The sequence below is a fragment of the Mastomys coucha genome, unplaced genomic scaffold, assembly GCF_008632895.1.
Source record: "Mastomys coucha isolate ucsf_1 unplaced genomic scaffold, UCSF_Mcou_1 pScaffold12, whole genome shotgun sequence".
Lineage (NCBI taxonomy): Eukaryota > Metazoa > Chordata > Mammalia > Rodentia > Muridae > Mastomys > Mastomys coucha.
Window position 1 is genome coordinate 23,563,385 of NW_022196894.1, and position 22,370 is coordinate 23,585,754.

Genomic DNA, 22,370 nt, shown 5'->3' on the forward strand with positions numbered 1-22,370 from the left:
TTTAAAAATTTTTCCTAAACGAACTACTCCCAAGTAAGAAGTAATATATATTTGCCTGTGGATCAGTCATCAGCCACAGTCCATATAGATTATTTTTCCCATTAAAATGAACATTTCTGTATAAGCCAGTAAGCACTGAAAACCAAGTTTACACACATGGACTGTTCTTGAAAAGGAAGGAGAAGTGAGTAAGTAGTTAGCCACAGACCTTTGAGAATTTGCCAGCCTAGGAAGGACAGAATGTGCTCATAAATGATTCCAACACAAAACTAGCTTGAGAGGAACACTGTAGCTTCTGAGAGAGAGAGAGAGAGAGAGAGAGAGAGAGAGAGAGAGAGAGAGAGAGAGAGAGAGAGAGAGAGAGACAGAGAGACAGAGAGACAGAGACAGAGACACACAGAGACACACAGAGACAGACATACAGAGACAGAAAGACAGGAGAGAAAACATACATTATTTGTGAGAAATATCTCACATGTTAAAGCTTCTATAATTCAGCAAATAATGGCAGGGAAGAAATCAGTGTGCAAAGAATGTAGGTATAAAATTAATAAACTGTAAGAGAAAACAGAATTACATCAAGGCATAATAATTTCAAAAGAAAATATATTGATTTTATACACTTATGGGTATTAAAAGTGAAGAGCTTTTACAGAAACAGTGAGAGAGAACTACTAGGGTTTTAATGCTCTGAAACATAATTCCGTTCACAAATTTGAGATTCCTAACTTTGATAACATACCCTGGGGTCCTAAGGGTCACACTGTAGCGAGAGGGCAGAAGTAGCCCACAAGATGACTAGAGCTAGAAGGCATTGAGGATCACCTGCTCAGTTCCATAGATTTCAGTGAAGATAGATACTCTCTTTTGTTTATGTAGAAATCAGAATTAGGGACACAAACTTCAGATGATTTTTCTTTGCTATGAATGTTGGTCATCATAGGTCCAGGATAAGAAAACCTTCTATTCTGGTCTCTGCTCTCAATAAAAATTGTAGTCCTGGAGATAAATATGAAAGATCAAATCCATATCTGTGAGATTTGCTCAGCATGAGAATTCCAGTTGCAAGGTTTTAGAACAGGTAGATATTCGGGTGGCCACACCACTCCACACCACCACCAAGTTAAGAAAAAACATACGAAACACATTTAGGCTTTAATTTCTCACATCAAGCATCTAACTCATGACATTTTAAATTTTTATTTTTGGGGGGATAGAAATAGCATCTGAAAAGTCATGTTGGGAAGAGACCTATCCTTGTCTGTAATACTACATTTTCCTCCCACAATCCACCCACCCCCAACACTCTATTTCTCCAAGGAAGAGATGCAGGCAACTGAGAGAGAAGTGTAGAACAGTGAGACTAGTAGGACAGACCATAGGTGGATAGATGCTGATGGAGGCATTGACAGCTTGATGTAAAGACATACCTGGTGTGGTATGAACCTGTAACCCCAGCACTCTTAAGGCAGAGACAGGAGCATTGCAGCAAGTTTGAGGCTACCCCAGTCTGTACTGCAAGTTCCAGCAAGTTCAAGCTAGAGTCTGTCTTCAAAAAAAAAAAAAATTAAAATGAAATAGATAAAAATCAAGACAAGTGGAGTAGATGGGTAGGAAAGAGGGCTGAGCTCCATGATCAGTGGAGGATTACCCCAGCTTGTCTCACTCCCCTTTCTTTCCCTTCCCCATGTAATACTCCATTACACCAAACATTCTGAAAGTGTCCAGCATTAGCATCCTTTTAGCTCTGTAGATTTTAGGGCATACAGAAGAGTCTCACAAAATGCCATCTGCTGTCCAGTCTCCTTTGAAGAAATACTTGAATGAAGTGTCTCCAGGGTCTTCACAAAACAATGCCGTATAATTTACCTGTGGTCTTCTTACATGATCTGGAAGTGTTCTATTCAAAATAGCATTCCAGACATGGGACTTTGTTTGTTTGCTCATTTTACAAGACAGGGTTTTTCCTTATAGTCCTAGCTGTCCTGGAACTCACTCTGTAGATCAGGCTGGCCTCTAACTCAGAGATGCTCCTGCCTCTGCCTCTGCCTCTGCCTCTGCCTCTGCCTCTGCCTCTGCCTCTGCCTCTGCCTCTGTGGTGCTGGGATTAAAGGTATATACCACTACCTGCCTCTGCCGTGGAGCTTTTCATTTCTAAACTTATTTGATGTTGTACTGTCACCAACTTATGTGCCCTAAGTTTTAAATGAAGTCATTCAAAAAGTTTCTTTTTTGAAGACAAAGTGAGGTTGCATGACTGTAGGTTTTAACTGAGATGGCCTCCCCAGATAAAAATCTATTTGGCAGTTTAAAATTGAGCAACTGGTGTTAAGATGAATCACACATTGATTATGGAAAGGGGAATAATGTGGAAATATGTATGGAAAAAATGATATTTCATTCAAAACTTGTAACCTGAACATTTTTTTCTTGTTTCTTAAGATACCAAAAAAGTGGGGGGGGGGGGATAAAATATTCATAAAAGCTGTGGTGGGTGGCCAGAGGGGGAAAAAAAGTCATGAACCACTCTCATCAGTGACTCTGGAAACACTACAAAGGAAACAGTTCCTCATTCTTATTGGTGCAAAAGCCACTAATAGGTGCAGTTAGTATAATACCCCTGTGAGAATTACCACCCCCAAAGAGAGCTTGCTTTAGACAGGACTCTCCACCCTGCCGGCTGGCCTTTTCTGTCTTCCTTTCAAGCTTGCACAAACCCCCACAGGGGCCATTTCCAACCAAGGCAGTGATCTTTCTGAGGCTGATTCTTTCTCAGATCACAGAGACAATGGAGGAATATACTCTGTTTACTCAAATCAGTCTGGATTAGTGTCAGTCTATTGATGGAATCAGAATTAAAAGGAAAACCATTACCCCTCACAAAGGGGCAACAACATCAGATGCTTGCAGGATGGCCTGACTACTTTTAACCAGACTATGGGAGACACTTAGCAGACTAAGGTAGAGAACTTATCACACAGAGACACATGGCAATACCAGCTGAGGTAAAGGCAATTCTTCTAAGCAGCGCGCATGGGAAATTACCTCAGAAGGCAGTGTCCATGCACTTAAAAGGCCAAAAACCTGACTGAGGAGGTGGGGGGAAGAGACTCCTATTCTTGCTTGCTTTCCACACCCTCACAGGCCCATCCATTTAATCTCCAGATGGAGTCCTTTGTGGTCATTAAGTCTCTCTGGTGAAAGTTCTCTACCCATGAAGTCCCTCGAAGATGACATTCTGAATAAGATTTCTGTCCTCTGAACCTGTGTGGATGGCATGCTTTTGCACTATTGCCAGTCTGACACCTCTCAAATGATAGGGAATGGGGTATTTGCTTCTCAGTCCTCTACAGGGCTACTCACTAGTATTCTCTGAGTGGTTTGGATGACCATCTGTTGCTCTGGCTTCAATTGGTATCTTCAGATAGAAATTTGGTTTTTGGTACCTCATAAGAAATAAGACTATTATTAACAATATAAATATACAAGGTTTGTCCTTGGTGTGTTCTGTAAGTATCAGGGACACATGCTTTTCCCTGATGTCTGGCAGGTTATTTGGTTGTTTGGTTGTTTGGTTGATTTATGGGTTTCCTGCAGTATGGGGAGTTTTACTCACTTCTATTAAAATTTCAAGCAGCAAGAAAGGTTTTTGAAAAGATGGATCAGTTCCCTGGTTTAAGAATGGGTTGTCCTCTTACCAGGTGAAGAGGGCAGAGTGAATGCCACTTTCACATAATTGATTGCCTATGAGGGCAGGGAATGTGTGTGGTTAAAAGGGAGAGAGAGATTAGATTTTTATCTTGTATTGCAGTTAAAGTGTTTACTTGCTCCTATACTGATTTCTGGATTCAGTCTGTCCCCTTTGTGTCTAAGGCTAATCACCAGAGATGTGGGTAGTTTAATGTGGGTGAATGAGCTTGGTGACTGGCAAACACTATCCTCTTATTAGCTTCTATGCTCTGAGAAACCCTAAGTCATTTTGCTTAGACATGTCATCTAAACCTTTTCCCTCCAAGACACCCACTGTTGAGCTGGCTGACACAGGGCCACCTTTTGATTGAGAAAAATAAAATGAGATGAGGAGTTAAAAGCCTTCCAGAGTGAGGCATGCCTTCGCCAGAGCTGCTAACCTCAGTTTTTTGTTTTGCAGTGAGAAGTGACAGGGTAGAGGAGGACCCTAATGCTAGCTACGTCACACTGTCTAATTACAAAGTCTAGTAAGGCATCGAAAGCTTTGCCTCAGACGAAATGAAATATGTAGCAATCAGCCAGGCAGCTGACAAGCAAAAGGAAATTAGAGGGCTAGGCTAGAGACCAGCAACAGACCCCACATTTGATCCCTAGAGCCGAACCTCAAAGACAAGGAAGCAAAAATAAAATGAAAATGTGTGGTCTTGTTTGTGCTCCTCATTTGCCAGTGGTGAGACTCAAGGGCATATTCCTTGCTTTGTGCTCCAGCGTATAGGCTGCAAGTAAGGGCTGCTGGGGAGGCCTCTGGGCATGTGGTCTATAGCCTGGAAGAAGGTCCTGCATTGAAATCATTTCTAAGAAACAGATTATAAGTTTGATAAGCCAAAGTCTTGGCTCCTCAAAAAAACTTTTGTAATTTGGTAGTCATATCACTGCTCCAAAACAGAGTGAACAATTCTGAAATTTTCTGGCCATCTGGGCAGAAAATCGTACAACTCAGACAGGGCTAGACCAATTTGGTGCCCTATCTATTAGAAACTAAAGGCTTCTCTAAGCTTTTATTCAAGTGGTTTCTTTCCAAAGGAACCTATATTTGCCCATAATGGTCTCTAGTAGGAAGTAAATAATAAAAACAAGACCATCAAAATGAAGACTCTTATGGCTGCCCTACATGCACTGAAAAGAAAGTCTAGACTATCAGGTGAAAAAAAATCTCTGTCTTGGCACAAAAGTGAGTATGTGTTCATTTTCAGGAAGTAGAAGGTCCTTAATACGCTCCTTAGTTAGGTGTGAGCCACCAGCTATTACTCACTGCCTATGAGTGACAATTCTGGCTCTTCGGCTATGGGTTCCCACCAATGCTGAAGCTCAAAGAACAATTCCCATCTACAGAGAGTGTCAAACACACAAAGCAAAGGTCATAGAGATTATAGGAGATGCCCTATATTCTCAGCTGACAGATGGGCACAGAGATGAATGCAGTTTAAATGAAGAGCGGCTTCAGGATAAGTCAACATTGCTTTGTTACCTTAGAATAAGGAAGGAGATTTTCTGAATGTGATTTGTAGTTGAAGGATCTTATACTCGTTTCTGAGTGAATAGATTCCTAACATCTACTGTGCCACAGACATTTCTTCAAGTAATAGTGATTTGTCACTGACTACAACACACATGATCTCCCATGAATTTATTGTCTGGCAGAGCAGACCAATGTTTGCAATATTTACTAACTGCAGTTGCAATGGTAATTATGTAGTACCAAGAGGAAGGGATATGAAAATGGGACACAAAGGCAGGCTCATCTGTCTGGGCACTGAGAGGGGATATATGCACAGGATATCGAAACAGAAAGTTAAATAATGAAGCAAGAGTTCACTTCTGAAAAGTTGTAGGGAGGGCCATTTGCCAAAGGGAAGTTGTAATGACTACCTCTCTGGCTAAGTTAAAGATGGGGCCATTTTCTTAAGAGAATAGGGATCTTCGCATGGGGCTCACCATTCAGAGTTTAACAGTGCCATGAAGAGATTTGCACCATCTGTTCCATGGAAGTGCCAAAAAAATGGAAGCTCCAAAGAGCTAGGGCTCTTTTTATAAAGAGCCCTAAGGATTAAATAGAGGAATCCTGAGAACAGGGAATGGCTTTATTGGGCAGGGTGGAAGCCTTTAGCTATAGGAAAAGATCACGTTCCTTAAATGCAAATTTCAGATGAATATTCCAGGCAGACATTCACAGGCACATAGAATAAAGACCAATGTGATGATTCACTTCAGTAGCATCACATTGTAGCTCTTAGTGTAACATTGAGCAAATTATTTTATCCCATGAGGTCCAGTTCCTTCATTTTTAAAATAAATATAAAATGTGAATATCTATGAGGACACATGGGAATCATCTGAATATTATAAGGCCCACGCCGAAGACTCCAAAGGAGTTTTAACATTAATAATAGCTAATATCTTTCCACAGAGAGGCTTACATATGAATGCTACACACATAGCACATTTTAGGGTTTACTTTGGACAGTCATTATTATTTATTGAAATCAATGTCTTCCAAGTTATGTCAGCATGAGCTACAACACATCTACTACAATATAATGGCCCTACTGTTTTCTGTCATGACATTGGATGTAAATTAAGCAGATGAACTGAGAATTGTTGATGAGCTCTGCAATCACTGGATTGTATTTTCCATGTAGATGGCCTAAGTCTTACTGGAGATCTTCATTAGCATGCACTGCCTCTCCCCAACATTACCACATGCATAAATAGAGCTAGCAAAATATATGGTTACTCTGGACTGATGATGCCTTTTCAGAGCAAAATAGAAAAAAAAAATTGGCCATAAACATACTTCTGCCTGCACTTTAATGAGTAGTTGACAGGTTAAACAAACTGAAGCTCTGAGTATCTTTCTCTCATATGCGTCAAGAATTACGAAACTAATTAAAAGTCTATATTTCTACTGTCTATCAAGTCTTCGTTTTCTTGGTGTATAATGGTGTCAGCATTCAGATTCCTCGTGATATGTAAATCTCTGTGCTGATTACCAGGGCACAAATTTACTAAAGCCCTTGGCTTAAAATTTCACTATTTTAACTGGACTTTAGATATTTTTCTTTAACTAAATATAGGTCAAGTTTTTTGTTTTTGTTTTTGCTTTTGTTTTTTTGTTTTTTGAGACAGGGTTTTTCTGTGTAGTCCTGACTGTCCTGCAACTCACTCTGGCCTCAAACTCAGAGATCCACCTGCCTCTGCCTCCCAAATGTTGGGATTAAAGGCATGCGCCATCACTGCCCTGCAGTATCTTCAGTGTACTCCCCCTTTTCTACCTCTTAAAACTCTCAGTTGACATGTTTGATGAGTAAACTTAATCTGTTTGTCTGACCTGATCATGGAGTTTTTAAGGACATCTTTTCATATGTCATAGAAACTTGGCTGCCACAATTCTTGAAACTTTATGATAAAATATTCTAGTTGGTAATCAGCCTATAATTTAGGTTTGTTTTCACTTAAACACTTTATTCTTACACTTTGTTCATTATATGAATGGATATGTTTTATTTTCAGTTACTCATTTTTTATGATTGTGCAGTGCCCCCAAAAAGTAAAATATCTTATGCTTAATAAAATATGGTTTTCAGAAAATATACCAGGACCACTGTGTTTAAGGTAGAAAGATGTTGATCTAACTCAGCATCCTACTGTAAGTATCTTCTTGACCTGAAACGGAATGCTTTCAGTTAATTATATTCAATTGCAGCATAAAACAAACCTTCATTTTCTGAAGTGGGACAGGTGGCAGAAGGTTGAAAAATGGCAAGCATTCCTCCCTTAGGCTATGTTTGTTGAAAAGCACTATCCTGCTAATATTATTGGATCAAAATGGAGTGTTGTGTGCTAATGAGTGAGGAATGGAATGAAGGCTTTATGAAGCCAAGGCAGTGAAGAAACTGTTTTCTTTTCCCAAGACAGCTGTAGAAGACTCACAAAGACCCCTTCTTAAAGTCTGAGGCAAAAGATTATATCCACTGAGAAAACTAGCTATGCCACTGAGACAGATTATTTTTTTTTATATTATTTATTTAGGGTTTGACCAGGTAAATCTTAACAAAGACAAAAAGGATGATTCCATGAACCTGTTTTGAAAGTAGGCTCATAGCCTCATTTTAAAATATTATCCAGGGAGGCTAATAGAATGTGAGAACTGATGGTACCTTGCCATTGTCTTTATGGTCTCATTCAGATTTTTAGCCCATAGGAAGCTGAGTTCACATTTGCTCACCTTCCTCACCCAGGGGAAGAGCGCATTGCTGGTAATGTCAAGATTTAAGCCCATGCCACCAGGACTGAGAGTTTTGTTACACTCTAAAATCCAAACAGAAATATGAGACAAGCTGAGAAGGTCTAATCCCCTTACCCAACAGTCATTCAAGAGCCAAAAATATTTTTTTTCCACATGAAATATGTTGGTTATTTTTTCCACGTGATCTCAAAATATGTAGCATAGATGGCAATATCTAAGGAAGAGATTGGGCTATTTGCCTTCTACAGGTGAATTTGGGGACAAGATTTGTCTTTTGATTTTTCTTTTTGTTTTTATTTTCCCACACACAACTTTTACTTAAGCCCTGTTTGCAAGGCAGTATTCAAATGACTTGGTTTTTTGTACTTTATTGGTGTTAATTTTTATAGGAAGGTGATCCATTTTGAGCTTCAAGTGACTATAAATTCAGGTGTTTAAGACAGACTTTGCTCATTGCAACCTATTGAAACATTACTGAGCTCATGTGGAGGGAATTCAGGTCTATAACATGTTCAAAATCCAAAATGGTCATTGAAGAAAGAAAAATAAAATGAAGCTCCAGGAGTTGTATTCTTAAGACATTTTGACAGAGCAGACAGAGAAAACTCTAGTCTGATGCTGTCCTAATCCTGGATATCCACATTGAAGTTTAGTAGGACATGGATCAGAGTCTCTTGACAGCTGTAGATGCAGACCTCACGCGGAAGGACGGGAAAGAGGAACTTCTCTTCCTTTTATTTGGTAACTAACAGATTTTTAGCATGAAGATCCCTAGTTCTGTAAGAACCATATTTGTGTTCCCCAACATTCTTAAGGTTGTTCTGTGATATCTCCCAGATGATAGCATATTCTTGTGAGCCCATCCTTGCAGTGTGACGATCAGCTAATTTGTGATGAATGTGAATATGCTTCAGGGAAAAGCACAGGTAATACTTTGGGTCCTGTCAAGGAGTGTTCTATTTCTATGGAAAATAAGCCAACCAGCTAAATTTGGAGGAAATCAACTTACTTATTATATGAGGAGTACATCAGTTAGCAGACAAATTATGTCCATTTTCATGTTCATATTTTATGAAGAAAAAAAAAGGCTTCCTCTTCTCTCAGATGTGACAGGACAGATTTATAACATTGACCTCCCTTCACTCTGTATACCTCCACAGTACGTTAGGGATATTCTGAGATCAAGTAACTCTGTCATTAGAAAGAGAGATTCTCCTCTATATTTCATTTCAAATACCATGAAACTCTTTGTTACATAGGAAACACAAATGCCCAATGGACTTCTTCCCAGGGCAGTGTTCGTGTCTGTTGTACAAATGTCACCTCCTAGTCTCTGACAGTCTTCCTTGTCAGCATCAATAATCAGTTAGCATTCCAGCATAACTCACTTCTCTGTCTGTCCATGGGATTACCAAGAGGAACGAAGGGGGCCGTATTGTTTCCTCCTCTCTACCAGCTTCACTTTGCTGGAAAATGATTCTTCTATCACCTACCCAATTTCAAAGAATGATGATTTATGCTAGGATTAGCATACACAGTTAACTTAAGACACTCCATTTGAGAGCTACAGGGAGCATCTTCAGAATGCCACTGGGACTTTCTAATGATTGACTTTCTAATACTCTTAAATAGTGGGTATTTCAAAAATAACTTCTATAGAACTATTTCCTGTGACTTTTTCCTTACTGATTTCTGATTTACTTACTGATTTCCAACAAACTAAGCAATGTGTCCAAGAAGGACATATACATATATGTTTTTACCATGATCCCATATGTGTTCATTTCTCTTTATAGACACTAGAAAAAAAAAATCAAAGATGTGGGTTTTGTTGCCATCTAAGCCCACAATTAGAAGTATTGAATTTATAATTCTTAAAATCTGAGACAATTCAATATACTACTTGGATTTGATTTTTTTTTAAAGCATAATTTGGGAAGGATTGAAATTATTTCACATTTTCACTTTTTATTGCTGGACACCAAATAGAATGTACATGCTGCTGAGGACTCTAGTGTGCTGTTGTATATATTGGGGAATTAGGAGGATCAAACCGTGCTGCTTCTGGTCTAGGATTTTATTGAGCTGCATAGAACTTAAGAACATGGCATCAGAAGCAGGTCAGTGAGCAACTGCTGTGCTCTGGGTGACTTCTGGAAGATAGTTTCTTCTTTGGTGTCAAGTGTGTTCAGCCTTGCAGCAAGGGCAGGGCCTGTCTCTGAGATGCCTCTGTAAATGGAATGTTACTTTTTCTTCAGTCCTTGAAGAACTGATGTGTTTGCTTACTGGCTTTTAAAACTTGGCCCCCAACTTTTCTCTTTATACGTATTGGGGTGGAGGGGGGAAATTCAAAGGGCCGGTGTCTCTTTGTTCTTACCCAAGCCCACAATTAGTTGATGTTTCTGCCATGTAGCTGGAGGGGGAGGGAGGGGTGGGCCAGCAGTCTTTTACTGCCTATGAGAAAGTGTTCTGCTGGCTTCTTTGTCCTTTTTGTCAGGGACCACTGCCTCCCTAATTGTCCTGATCTAGGGAAGCACGTGCCCTTGCCAGCATTATCTGATTCCTACAGGACTTTCAAGAGTACTTTGTATACTGACCCTTAACGAAACACAAATAAGATTTCTTCAATCCCCTTCCAGAGCTGTGGCCTCCGGCTTGCTACCTAAGAGCTTTAGTTTAGCTGAGTGTAGACACATTTGTACCTGCCTCTGGTTTTTTCCCAAGGTGTCTACCTGTAGTTTAGCCACACCTGTCTGGAGGGGAGGTCGAGGATGAAGGGTAGGTAGGAGAGGGGTAGGCACTGTAAAAGTCAGAAGGGAGAGAAGACGAGACAAACAGCTGCACTTGTCAACATGGGGATAAGTGTAAATAGATTAATAGTTATTTACAGAGCAAATGGGAGGTGGCATTCAGCAGTGGAATGTGAGTGTCTGAATGGAATGGGATGGGTGTGTGGCTGTGGGCATTGCAGCAGATGCTCTCTGGACTGAATGGAATGACTGAATCCGTTTATCTCCTCCCGAGACAGAGTTAAGATGGCTAAAATCATGCTATTAAACTCAAAGTTTAAAATGAAAAGCAAAATTCAAGCCTTAACTTCTTTGTTTCTTTCTTCCTTCCTTCCTTTCTTTCTCCCTTTCTCCTTTCCTTCCTGCTTTCTTTACTTCCTTCCTTCCTTATTTTCTTTTCTTTTTGAAATCTGTTTTTGTTCATCATTTTCCACAGCCTGAGTCTCTCCAGATTATATTTCTATTGAAAAACTAGCCTTGTTGCCTTCTTTTAAAAATACACAACAACAGGAATGATTCTCTTGCCCTTCATTAGCTGAAGGAGAAAACAAGACTACCATAGCTCAAAAACAAAACAAAACAAAACAAAAAAACAAAACACCAGTCAGCTGGTGAGCCCTCTGGAAAATGGCTCAGTGTGACTCTGATTAAGGGACAACTGACAGACACTGTCAGAGGACTTAAGGCAGTTTCAGAAGTTCCAATCTGTCTGGCAGGTAGTGCTTTTGGTTAATTATTTTTCCTTCTCTGATAATGAGAAAGTTACTTTTCAGGTAAATGGGTAGATTTTGATGAATTCCATAATTATCTCACTGCAAACCAACTCTGTGGTTTGGAGCAATTGTTTTGTTTGTTTGGCTGGTTGGTTGGTTTGGTTTGGTTTAGTTTTTTGAGACAGGGTTTCTCTGTGTAGCCCTGGCTATCCTGGCACTCACTCACTCTGTAGACCAGGCTGTCCTCCAACTCATAGGATCTGCCTGCCCCCGTCTCCCAAATTCTGCGATTAAAGGCGTGTGCCATTATGCCCAGGTCCACCACAGAGCTGTATCTCTAACTAACAGCTGAAGACTACAGATTCTTCAAAGTTCAGTGTGTTGGTGTTGTAGGTTACCTTCAATCCATGTGGTAAAGCTGAGCATGGTACTTTAGGTGTACGAGCCCTAGCTCCTAAGGAGAAGAAGACAGGAGGATGGTATAAGTCTAGAATTTGAGTCTAGTCTGAGAAACAATAGAAAATACCATCCCAGAAAAGAAAGTGCAGTGGCATCTCCCTGGCCATGCTCCCCATTTCACCCTAGTCATTTCAAACTTGTCCCCAGAGTGATCGACTCTCACATAAATTTAGATTTAATGCCAAAAATTTGTCTTATGTGTGCAATCATTTGATACTCATCTCTCATAAATCTAACAGTTGTTGTCGTCCTTCATTATGAATATTGTAGCAAACTGAGAGCTAGAGCTAGGCTGCTGCTGCTACTTCTACTACTTCTACTACTACTAGTTCCTCTTCCTCCTCCTCCTCTTCCTCCTCCTTCTCTTCCTCCTCTTCTTCCTCCCCCTCTTCTTCTTTTTCCTCCTCTTCCTCTTCTTCTTCCCCCTCTTCTTTTTCTCCTTCCTCTTCCTCCTCCTCTTCCTCCTCTTCCTCCTCCTATTCCTGTTTCTCTTCCTCCTCTTCTTCCTCTTCCTTTTCCTCCTCCTCTTACTCCTCCTCCTCTCCCTCCTCCTCCTCTTCCTCTTCCTCCTCCTCCTCTACTTCCTCCTCTTCCTCCTCCTCTTCTTCTTCCCCTCCTCCTCTACTTCCTCCTCTTCCTCCTCCTCCTCTTCTTTTTCTTCCTCTTCCTCTTCTTCCTTCCCCTCTTCTTTTTCTTCATCTTCCTCCTCCTCTTCCTCTTCTTCCTCTTCTTCCTCCTCCTCCCCTTCCTCCTCCTTCTCTTCCTCCTCTTCTTCCTCTCCCTCTTCTTCTTTTTCCTCCTCTTCCTCTTCATCCTCCTCCTTTTCTTTTTCTTCTTCATCTTCCTCCTCCTCTTCCTCCTCCTTTTCCTCTTTCTCCTCCTCCTCCTCCTCCTCCTCCTCCTTCCCCTTCTGCAAGCAGTAATACAGAGTGTTTATTTAAAGTAATTTCTCAGCAGTATCATGTCCCAGGCACATTGTACCTGTTTTGAGTGTGTATTCTATTTTCCAACAATCACACAGTTGCACTGGGTGTTGCCTTCTACCACAGATGGGTGGCTTTACTTGGTACATGACGTTTGGGACATCATGCCCTTATTTTTACAAAGCACACCAAATAATGCCAATTTTATTGAGCAATGAACTGTAGCTTACATGACTAATATTGGGGTGTCTGGATGTCTTTACAGCCACAGTACACAAACCTGGGGCTCCTGAACAGCATGGACCAGCAGATTCAGAACGGCTCCTCGTCCACCAGCCCCTACAACACAGACCATGCACAGAACAGCGTGACGGCACCCTCGCCCTATGCACAGCCCAGCTCTACCTTTGATGCCCTCTCTCCATCCCCTGCCATTCCTTCCAATACAGATTACCCAGGCCCACACAGCTTCGATGTGTCCTTCCAGCAGTCAAGCACTGCCAAGTCAGCCACCTGGACGGTAAGAGAGTCTTCTTACACCAAGTCTCATGATGGTCTTCACCATGTCTCCCTTTTCCAAGTTCAAATATTTCTTATCCAATGAGAAAATAAATCATCTTTGAATATTGAACAATTATCCAGAGTAGATAATAGTCAAGGCAAAAGCCTTGACTAGTCTGGCAATTACATGTATCAGTTTCAACCAGTGCCCAGTGATTTTCAGCCTCTTGTTTCTGACTGCAGCACACTCTTGGGTGGTGCTTTGTATGCAGTTTCAGGAAAATGGAAAGTATTGGGACAATCAGAAGCATCACCGTCCTAGAATATAGACAGTTTTCAGAGTATACTGTGAAAGGTGAAAATGTGTTTAAAATAGAGCAACAAAATAAAATGGAATAATTTAAGGCCATAAATTTCCTAAGACCAATGTATTTATGCATATAGAGCCTATATCATAGATTATAATTTGTTGTTGATTATATATGATATATGATACATATTTATGTATCATATATATTACTTTAAAATGCTTTTACCCCCTGTCAAAAAATTCCTATGACTTTTCAGGCCATTGAGTTAGTACAAAGGGGTTCTGATTTTAAATTTTGAAGAAACCAACTTTCCATGTGTTATAGAACTTTCCATGTGCTATAGCTCTTCTAATGCTTTTGCATCCATCCCTGTCCCCAGGTTAAAAAATAAAAAGAACCAGGGACCTGGGGTCAGGGTAGGGCACAAGGTTGTAATCACAGCTACTCATGAGGCTCAAGACAGAGAGTTGCAGTGCAACTCCATTTCTAAGCTACACAGGGAGCCTGAGGCTACCCTGAGCAACTCAGAGAGACCCAGAGTCAAAGGAAAAAGATACTTGAAGGCCGCTGTTAAAAAGACTGGCCATGCATGTGAGGCCCTAGGGGAAAACAGAGTATTTATCTCACTTCTCAGTTTACATTGTACTACAGAATAACACACATAGCAGTTACATATAATAGAAGAAACCTACAGAGCTGGTTTTAACTGTTTTAACCAAAGGGTGCCAACCATAGTGGCATTTATATCTATCAGAAATTTACTGTTTGTGGAAATCCTTCTAAATATCATTGTTTTATTGAAAAATTGTTTTTAGAGCTTGGCTAGTCCTTTGCCACTTCAGCAAGTCCTACTCTCCAGAAAGTATCTCCCTCTACTTTCTAGAGTAGTTGTTCTCAATGTGTGGGTTTTGACCTCTTTGGGGGTCAAATGACTCTTTCACAGGTGTTGCATATCAGAAATTTACATTACAATTCACAACAGTAGCCAAATTATAGTTGTGTAGTAGCAACAAAGGTAATTTTATGGTGGGGGGGGGGCGTCATTAGAACCTGCAGTACTGCGTTACAGGTTCACGGCATTAGGAACAGTGAGAACCACTCTATAGATGGTGCAGAGTTGACTGTCAGCTTTCACCCAACATGGTGTCCATGGAGTTTATGGATAGCATGAATTTATGCACATTCCGATATCATCTTGTATCCGGTCCTTCCTTTCCTCTCTCATTTTAGTAGCAGATGGCAGGATTTTGTATCACTTACCTGCTGTGAGGAAAGCTGGAGAACATACAGATGAACACAAGTGATACTCTTACTGTTTGCGGGACTGGGGTGTTTCTAATTTCTACCTCCTCAATGGAGTGTGCTGTTTCTCTTTCTGGCTTTCCAATCAGAAAATCCCTAAGCTGTCCAAAAATTAAATTTACTTCAGTGTTCTCTTTTTGTGGTTTAAGAAGGTGCTCTGTTATAGTTTATATTTCGACTATGAACGCAAGTACCAGCCTAAAACGTAATATTCCCTCCATGTCTTGCTTGTCAACTCTGTCACTATCTTTCATCTCATTGCTATTTACAATCCTGAAGATGGATGTAGCAGTTGAGTAGCAGAGTTTCTCAGTGATGTTCTGCCGTCCACCATGACAGCAGCCTCTTTTACAAAGACACGTGAACCTAGGGTAGGAAGTAGAGAGTTCCCCAATTCTCGGGATCACACATTAGTTGATTGGTTACTAAGTCCTGAGTCCACATGTCTAATGAGATAAAGGGCATGTAGAGACTACCAAAGAAATACTGATTCCCTTCTAACGTCATGTAGGAAGCAAAAAAATGAAGCTTGATGCAGGTGGAATAGACCAGCCTTCCTCTCCTCTCTTTCCCTCATAATGTCTTCTCCAAAAGCTAAAAACCAACTTGTACTTTAGACCCAATGCCAACCTATCTGCCATGGATAACCTTCTCTCCAAGAAACAAATTTTGTCTCACAAAAAGCACTGAAGTTCACTGCTTAAAATATAGTTTAGGCAGGGAGAAAATGATATGACATGTTCATAAAATATCCTTGAAGTGATAGCAATATCAGAAGCCCAAGGTTGGGGGGGGGGGCGCGGAATAAGGGCATTTAGGTTTCAAAGTTCTGGGTAAGAGCCAGAAATCTTTGATGGTGGTACGACTGTCAATGTGGCCTTCGCCAAGTCACATCAGTCATCTGGAGTTGCATAATTGGGTGCTTTGGTGAGGAAGAAGATGGTGACAGTTACTGTTGTCAGAGGTGAGGTGGCTGTACTAATAATCAGGACAGAAAGCTTTAATGCAGACAGGGTTCTCACCAAGTACACTGCCTTCATGAAGAAGTGGAGTTTGTCAGGCTGTTTGACATCTCTTGGATGGCTATGCCATTGTCTACAATCTCTATAGAATGAGAGTCCCTCTACTATACACAACTAGTTATAGTTATATTATATTATATTATATTATATTAATTTACTCTTAAGCAGCCTTATTTCAAAGCTACTGGCATTTCTTCAAAATCTACAACACTGGAGTCTTTATTCAGGTACCTGTAGCAATCAACTTTGAAGATAGTGTTTCTTGATTAGGAATACTTGAGCTTTGTACACAGTGGCATCTAATAATTTACATATTCTTAAATTCATACACAGGCTTTTTATTTTAAAGAAAACTTACTTAAGTATCTTAGTTGTGCCTGGTAACTAAGTCCTTTACCCACAGATTTAAAATGGGAAGCCTCAATAAATAGACAAGATAAGTCATGCCCAAGAGCCCTCACTCCAGAGAGTACCCTCCCTATGTCCTCTAGACTGTCACCTTTTCTAACTGACAAAGGTAGAAGCATGCCGAAGTATGCCTGTCCTGTATAGAGCTGGTCTCTAATATCCTGATGCCCCTGTATCCTGTAGAACTGGCCTCTAATATGCTGATGTCCAACTGGCAGATGGGTGTTTTGTGCTGTATTACACAACATTTGCTTACCAGGCATCTCTGCATTTAAAACAATTTATTTTAAACAAGATGTGACATCTTGGGTCTTCCCACAAACTGGAAGTAGATGAAGTAACTGTCTAGTCTTTCTGGTGACTCTATAAGAAGAAGTTGTTTGGTTTGCTTTGGTTTATTCTTGATCCTCTGTGTCATCTGTCATCATGATGTTCTTCCTCCAGAGTCATCTGGTTTTACCCTCAGCAGTAGTATCAGCATATAATAAGATGCTTGGAGCACTGGGACATGCACCTTTACTTCTCTAAATAGCTAGGGTGACAATAGCTCTAGCTCTGGAAAGGTATATGTTTTGAATCTCTTCCAACAAAATACAGCAAAGTGTGACAACAGATTCCCCTAGTCTAGTTTACACACACACACACACACACACACACACACACACACACACACACACACACACACACATTCCTCTCAACTAGAAGTTCAAGGTTTTGTTTCAGACTTTCTTCTTTCCACAATTAGATTGACACTAGTTAGAGAGGCCTGTTACTTAATAATCTGTGAATGGTCCAATGTTTTAAAAGAGGCTCATCAGCCAGAGGACATTAGAAGCAATGTACTTAAAAGACATCAGAAAAGGCAAGCACAGATGTCATCTCTGTGACCTACTGATTCAATGTGGACTGACCCTCAGACTCACCCTCTTGGAACTTTACTTTCTTTGCTTACACATATGGATATTAACACTTTATACTAAAGAGGTATCTGATCAGTAAATGTACCTATTAGTGCTAGGCCAGCCACAGACACACATTTGTTCATCATTTCTAGTGTGGCTGAGTCTGATATTGTCAGCTCAACTTGAGTCTTTTTTGTATTGCTAATTCATGGTAGCTTTGCTGAAGGTACAGTTAAATAACAGGTACCATTTTTTTTAAAAGTCTCCATTAACTTTTTAAATAATTTTGAGATATTAACACACATACTGCACTCACTACGGACTATAACATTATCCCCCTTTCCGAATACACAGGTATAAGACATAGTATGGTAACAGACTTTCCTGAACACAAGTTGCTATTGGTTTTCTGGCTTATTCAGCGTTGCCAAACTGATACAGCCTTGCCTTGCCAACATAGGCACAAACCCTTTCTAGCTATAAAACATAGTGATTTAACACACTTATTTTCCATTTTTAATTCTGCTTTATATATTAGGGTGTTTTTTATTTCTTCCTTGTGTGGCTAGGGAAGCAATGTATCTTACCTAATGGAGGGTTTGCTATTGACTTTGAGTCAACTATTAATGGATATCACCAAAACACTTGACCGAGGCACACTAGTTCCATAGAGTGAGGCCTATGTACAGATCAGAATACTAGATGGCTATTAAATAGAACCATAGCTACTGGTGTGGAGTGTTTCATCAGAGAGGAGAGTTTGCCATGAGAACCAAGAATAATGGGAAAGAAGCCTGCATCTGAGGGCAAAAGTTGTTTGTTTGTTTTCTACTGGACTACAGCAAGGAGGTTGCCATTCACAGACCATGGCTGGCTCTGATTATTGACCTCAGCCACACACCTTTGCTACCTGTGTCATTATTTATTCATTCACTCACTTATTTAGCAGTCCATGACATAAGCAGATTGAGTTCTCTGTGAACACCCTCGGGTTAGGTCTTCTCTATTTTTGTTTGACTGAACAAAACTCAGGCTGAGGTCATGACACTGCTCTTGAGATGAAGAATCATTTGGGTTCTTGTGTCTTCCTCTCTTTATAGGTTTCAAAGACTTGTTAGGTAGAAAACCCAACCTAGACTGGATCAACATGGGGTACATGGTGGGTCCTTAGCAAATGTAAGGGAACCTTGTTTGTAGTATGTTTTGAGCCATATCCTCCAGTTCTGAGACTTAACGTAACCTGTTCATGGACGTGGCCCTTCTACCTTGGCCCATGGTTTGTAGACAGCCTTCTTCTTTTGCTTTTCTTAATCATACCAAGTTCCAGTTATGTTCAGAGCTTTGAAGAGTCTGCCTGGAGCCAGTGGGGAGATTAGGGAGGTGTAGTTTGAAAAGGGAACAACTCGTTCCCTGGCGTGTTCCATTGATCCTAGCAATTGAGTCTCTGTCTCATAAGCAGCCAGGCAGGCTGTGATGTGTGCCTGTGGCCCACTCCCTGTCATCAGGTTACCTGTAATGTAAGACTTTCAGAGAAAGGCTGCCAGCTCTGTAGAAATCAAATGTAAGCCAGCCAATTGCATGGCCCTCTGGAATTCAGACTCTTATGGCTAGACCATCAAAGGACATGATAAACTTTTCCACATCCTCTGTGATTTGCAGATTCTTCTATAGGGAAAACATTTCTGGGATCAGGCTTTGGCTCACTGTTGAAATATAGTGTTAGCATACAAGATTCTGGGTTCAATTTCTAACATATTTTGTCTATCTCTCTGTCTCTGTTTTTTGCTGTTTGTCTCTTTCTCTCCTGTCTGTTTCTCTGCCTTTTTGTCTCTCTGTCTTTCTGTCTATGTATTTCTCTCTCTTACACACACACACACACACACACACACACACACACACAATTTAAGCCTTAATTTGGCCATTGTATACTCTCACAGTTAAGTGACAGATTTGATTGCTGAAGGACAGGAGAGAAATTGGTAGCCTATAACAAAGTTATTTTTAGTTCTTGCCGTAGCTGTTCTGTAAATTACCTGAGATACATATAAATGCTTCTTTCTGTGCATCAAACACACTAATGAGTTAGCCAAGATATTTCTTAGAACACAGAGTACAATGTAAGAATGTCTCAAATAACATGCTTGGTGACTCTCAGTGATAGTTAAAGTGACTGCCTTTGGGGTTTGGATTTACACACATCCCTGGACAGACATGCTACAGAAGAGATGTATCTCAGTCAAGAGCATAATTACTTAGTCATTTAGCTGAGTCTGAGTTCATCTAATCTGATTTTACCACACTCCTACTTTCATCTGAGTGACTTGTAGACTACAGCATGGAATTTCTCTCGAGACGATTAATGTTGATTTATTGATTATGAGTATAATAAGGACCATTGATTCATCAGAAATGATCTTTAAATTATTGCTTTTACATGCATTTTAAAAGAATCCATGTTTTTCTCTATCCATCTTATTCTTTTCCTCCCATCCCTAAATCGCCATCTGTTCTTCCTTGTCTTCTCTATGCTTTGTCTTCCTGTCTTTCTCCTCCTTTCTTAGTTATCACTCATAGTAGCCAGCCAAGTTGTATAGGGACCGCTAGCCAATAAGTGTGTTGTTGTTGCTCTAGTTACCTGGAATGGTGGGCTAATGTGAAGAAGATCTTGAGGATCCACCAGTGTAGGCTATTCAAGATCGAAGTCAGACCCCTGAAGCTTCAAATTCAACAGACTACTTGACTAATGATGGGCTATGCTAGAGTAGAGAGCTCAGAGGTATTGGTGCAAGGAAGCCTACTGCAAATATTGTATGGAAATGGGTTGACAAGCATGCCTGCAGGATCCCTATCTTAAAGTCCCAGCCTCCTATCTTAAAGGGAGCAAGGCCTGTCATTAAACCATTAAAGAGAGACTAGGGACTGTGATTTGCATGTAACACCTCCAGATCTTTAAATGATAGTAATATCGTCTTTTAAAATGTAGTAAAACACTATAAGTCCAACAAAATAATAGGCTAAATTTTCATCCCATGCAATGTATTGACAGAGACAAGGGAAGGTTATTTGAAGTTTGAGTAAAATAACTACAGTCCTCTAAGATAGAAAGCATCAGTTACTCTCAGCTCTATTTCATTAAGTAGTAATTCATTCTCTCTTATACAGGAAATAGACATTGAAATCTTGTTACATGTAACCAAGTAGTACATCGGTAGTGTATACTTTATTATTTTTTTCTTATAGAATCTATTCTTTTTGCTTTCTCATATCTCTAAAATTTTATCTTATAAAACACTGATTATATGCAGTGTTCTATACTTGCATGAAGTATTTTATTTGTTTCTGCTCTTATCATTAGAGAATTTATGGAATTCTGTGCCTTAATGCTAAAATTAGCCAAAGCTATAATCAGAAGTGGGCAGTGAGGTTTAACGGGCTTCAAATCAGTTTTCTCAGCTTACTAACTGATAGTTTATTTTTAATTGGCACATACAGCATCTTCTGGAAGAAAGATCACCCGAAAATTGATGCATAAACAGAGAATAATACCAGAAGAATTTTTTAATGACTCAAGAAAAACATACTATATCATTAAGGTCACTAGAAATCCCTTAAAATGAATGTGTATTCAAAATCAACCCTGGAGGACGTGCCTTTTACTGTGGGATATTTGCTGTTGGTACGTTCCCATATACAAGGTTTATACATTCTTGTTCCTGCTATCTCCTGGGGAACCATTTCTCCAAGTGCACAGTCTGTTCCCTAGCTCCCATCCATCTCCCAAAGGACAGATGCACATGTCTCCTGAGAGATATTCACAAGCCATCTCTCAGGGGATGAGTAAGCATCTGCATTAAATAAGCATCATGTATTTATGCCAACAACAATCAACATATTTACATTGATTACTTCCTGGTTTTTCATTACTTTTTTACTTCTTTTTGGTTTTGTGGTGTTTTTATTCTTCATTTAACGATATTATTTGAAGTGGCCAACTGAGATTTATAAATGTCACCAGTCCCTGGGTATCCCCCTTTCCACCTTCTTGAAGTGCTGGATGCGTGGAGACTTGAGATAATGTAACTTTTCTGCCCAGCACCTCTGTTCTGCATCACTGAAGAAATGTTTGTAGACTAGGATGGTATTTCCTATATTCTTTAAGCCTTGTGATATGTCCTATACATGGAGTGGTTTTTAGACCATGGGGTCCTGTAATTAGGCACAATGGTACCCAATGAGAATAATTTTAGTTGGTGTCTTTCCCGTGGTTTTTAATAATGTCCTTAACCCTATCATCAAACTACAATTCAAAATAAAATTTAAAGTAGCTCGAGAACCTATATTTAATTTTTTTTGAAAGATCAAGCATTTATCTCTTTATTTTTATGTGTGTATGTGTGTGGGCACATATGACACGGTGTGTGTTAAACTAAGGAGGGACTCTTCCTTTAGAGACAGAGTGAACCATCACATATACTTTGAATTTATATTGAAGATTCATGTGAACAAGCATAACACTTGCCAGTTCATTGTGTCAGGAGAAACTGAGTCTCCATAGGTTCTTCTGTCGACTCAATGCTGAAAATGCTTAATCTCAAATTCCCTAGTCAAACAGGTTCTTCTTCCTTTGGTACTTTTTACAGTTTAGGGTTTTTTTTTTTTTTTTTCATTTTAGGTCTTTTTTTTTTAGCAAATGAGAACAAGGATCAATAGAAGGCTCCTCATTGATTTGTGAAGTCATGTGACAGGTCCTTGAACCACATAGCCTCTTAAGCGAAGCTGGGCAGTCAGTGGACCACTGTTGGGTACTAATAAGCAAGAAGAACTGGGGCAGGTGGTTTTGTTTCTGCCCATCTGTTAAATGGGTATTATAATATTTCCTTGGCAAGATGGCTTTGGGGTGTAATTAAGGTTTATGAAATGCTTTGAGAGCCTGGGAGATTCTGTTCTCAAAACATAGCATGTTATTACCTCATCCTGGATTCCTGTTGCTTAGATCTATCTTCTCAAACTACAGCATTCCCTTGTTTACAATTCAGGTCGTTTT

General features: G+C 40.0%; 1 protein-coding gene across 9 annotated transcripts in view; it reads left to right on the forward strand.

The window, feature by feature from the left end:
• The window catches only part of Tp63 (tumor protein p63), a 210,971-nt gene that overhangs the window by 124,304 nt on the left and 64,297 nt on the right, over positions 1-22,370 (forward strand). For all 9 annotated transcript variants that reach the window (XM_031363552.1, XM_031363553.1, XM_031363555.1 and 6 more), the window contains one exon: positions 13,146-13,400. In XM_031363552.1, coding sequence (XP_031219412.1) covers positions 13,146-13,400 — 255 coding nt within the window. The remainder of the gene's footprint in view (positions 1-13,145; positions 13,401-22,370) is intronic.